Source organism: Vollenhovia emeryi, unplaced genomic scaffold, assembly GCF_000949405.1.
Source record: "Vollenhovia emeryi isolate VEMERY1.0 unplaced genomic scaffold, V.emery_V1.0 DF949515.1, whole genome shotgun sequence".
Classification (NCBI taxonomy): Eukaryota; Metazoa; Arthropoda; class Insecta; order Hymenoptera; family Formicidae; genus Vollenhovia; species Vollenhovia emeryi.
This window is the reverse complement of record NW_011956851.1, coordinates 1-1,327: the sequence shown is the minus strand read 5'-3', so window position 1 is coordinate 1,327 and position 1,327 is coordinate 1. Positions and strand designations below refer to the sequence as shown.

At 42.8% G+C, this 1,327-nt stretch overlaps 1 protein-coding gene across 1 annotated transcript; it reads right to left on the bottom strand.

Annotated features, from left to right (window-relative positions):
- Window positions 1-441: 441 nt before the first annotated feature.
- LOC105571261 lies at window positions 442-1,318 on the bottom strand. The gene has a single exon (XM_012028732.1). It carries the CDS (start codon window positions 1,307-1,309, stop codon window positions 551-553), a length of 759 nt encoding a protein of 252 aa, XP_011884122.1. The 5' UTR covers window positions 1,310-1,318; the 3' UTR covers window positions 442-550.
- Between the last annotated feature and the right edge of the window lie 9 nt (window positions 1,319-1,327).

Genomic DNA, 1,327 nt, shown 5'->3' with positions numbered 1-1,327 from the left:
TATGCGGCCCGTCGACGTCACCCCCGTGGTTGCCAACAGGCTCCTGAAAACGGTGTACAGCCACGTAAAACTCGCCGGTCCGGCAAGGTTCAAAGTGGACGACGCGGTACGCGTTAGCAGATACAAGACGATATTCAAGAAGGGTTATACGCCAAATTGGACCACCGAGGTGTTTAAGATCGTTACAGTACAACACACCAATCCCGTAACGTATCTACTCGAGGATTATCGCGGAGAACCCGTTGCAGGAGCGTTCTACGAGTACGAGTTGCATCGCGCCACTAACCCAGATGTGTATCTTGTGGAAAAGGTACTGCGCAGGAAGGGTGACAAGGTTTATGTGAAATGGTTGGGATTCGATGGATCGCATAATTCGTGGATAGACAAGAACAATGTGGTTTAATTTTTAAAGAATGTATTTATTCTATTAAACATGTATATGAATATATTAAATACATATATACATATATACATATATAGTTGTGTCATTTATTTTACATGTGAATAGACTTATTACTATCCTATAATGTACAATAATACTGTGAATATATTATAAAGGTATTCGGTAATGTCCCCATGGCAGCGTTTCTGTAGAATCGGGCATGATGTATCGTTTGTCGTCGTACGGACTCAGAGCGATTTTCGTCTCTGCTATAGTGTACACCTCATGCAGTTTCGATCTTATACAAGTTTGTCGGCGAGTCATTTCTATCTCGTCTCGCAGACAATGCGTGTAATCATCGAATGTTATCGTTCGCGCTACCACGTTGCTTTTGACACCTTTAGCCTTCTTCGTATCTTTCTTACCATCGACTCGCAACGCGTACATTTTCGCTCTGAGTCCGACGAATTCCGTCATTATCGCACCATTATTCTCGTCTTTCATTAGATCGGGGACTTTCTTATTTACTAGCGGTATACCGTATGCGTTATCTACAGGATAATCGCTCGTGTCGAATCGTATATGTATATCGCGTTTCATCGTCTCATATACATCCTCGCACTTGATGTGGTATATGAGACTGTCGGTATCCGTATACATGATTTTACATTGCTCGCGATACATCGGTAACATATATTCATGGTGAAATTCATACAAGCAGATCTTGGATATGTCGAGGATGCACATACCCACGTAGATCGGCTTGTGGAATTTTACCTCGAGTTTTCGCAACTCCACGGCGATTAAATTTTCGGAAAAAATGCTGCGACTATGAAAATTCGGTTTGGAGATCATCGTCTCGGCACCGTAGCGACCGTCCCATTTAGTTACAAGTTTAACGTCGACGTGATTCCGCACGTTTTCCATAGTTTTACCGAATACCGC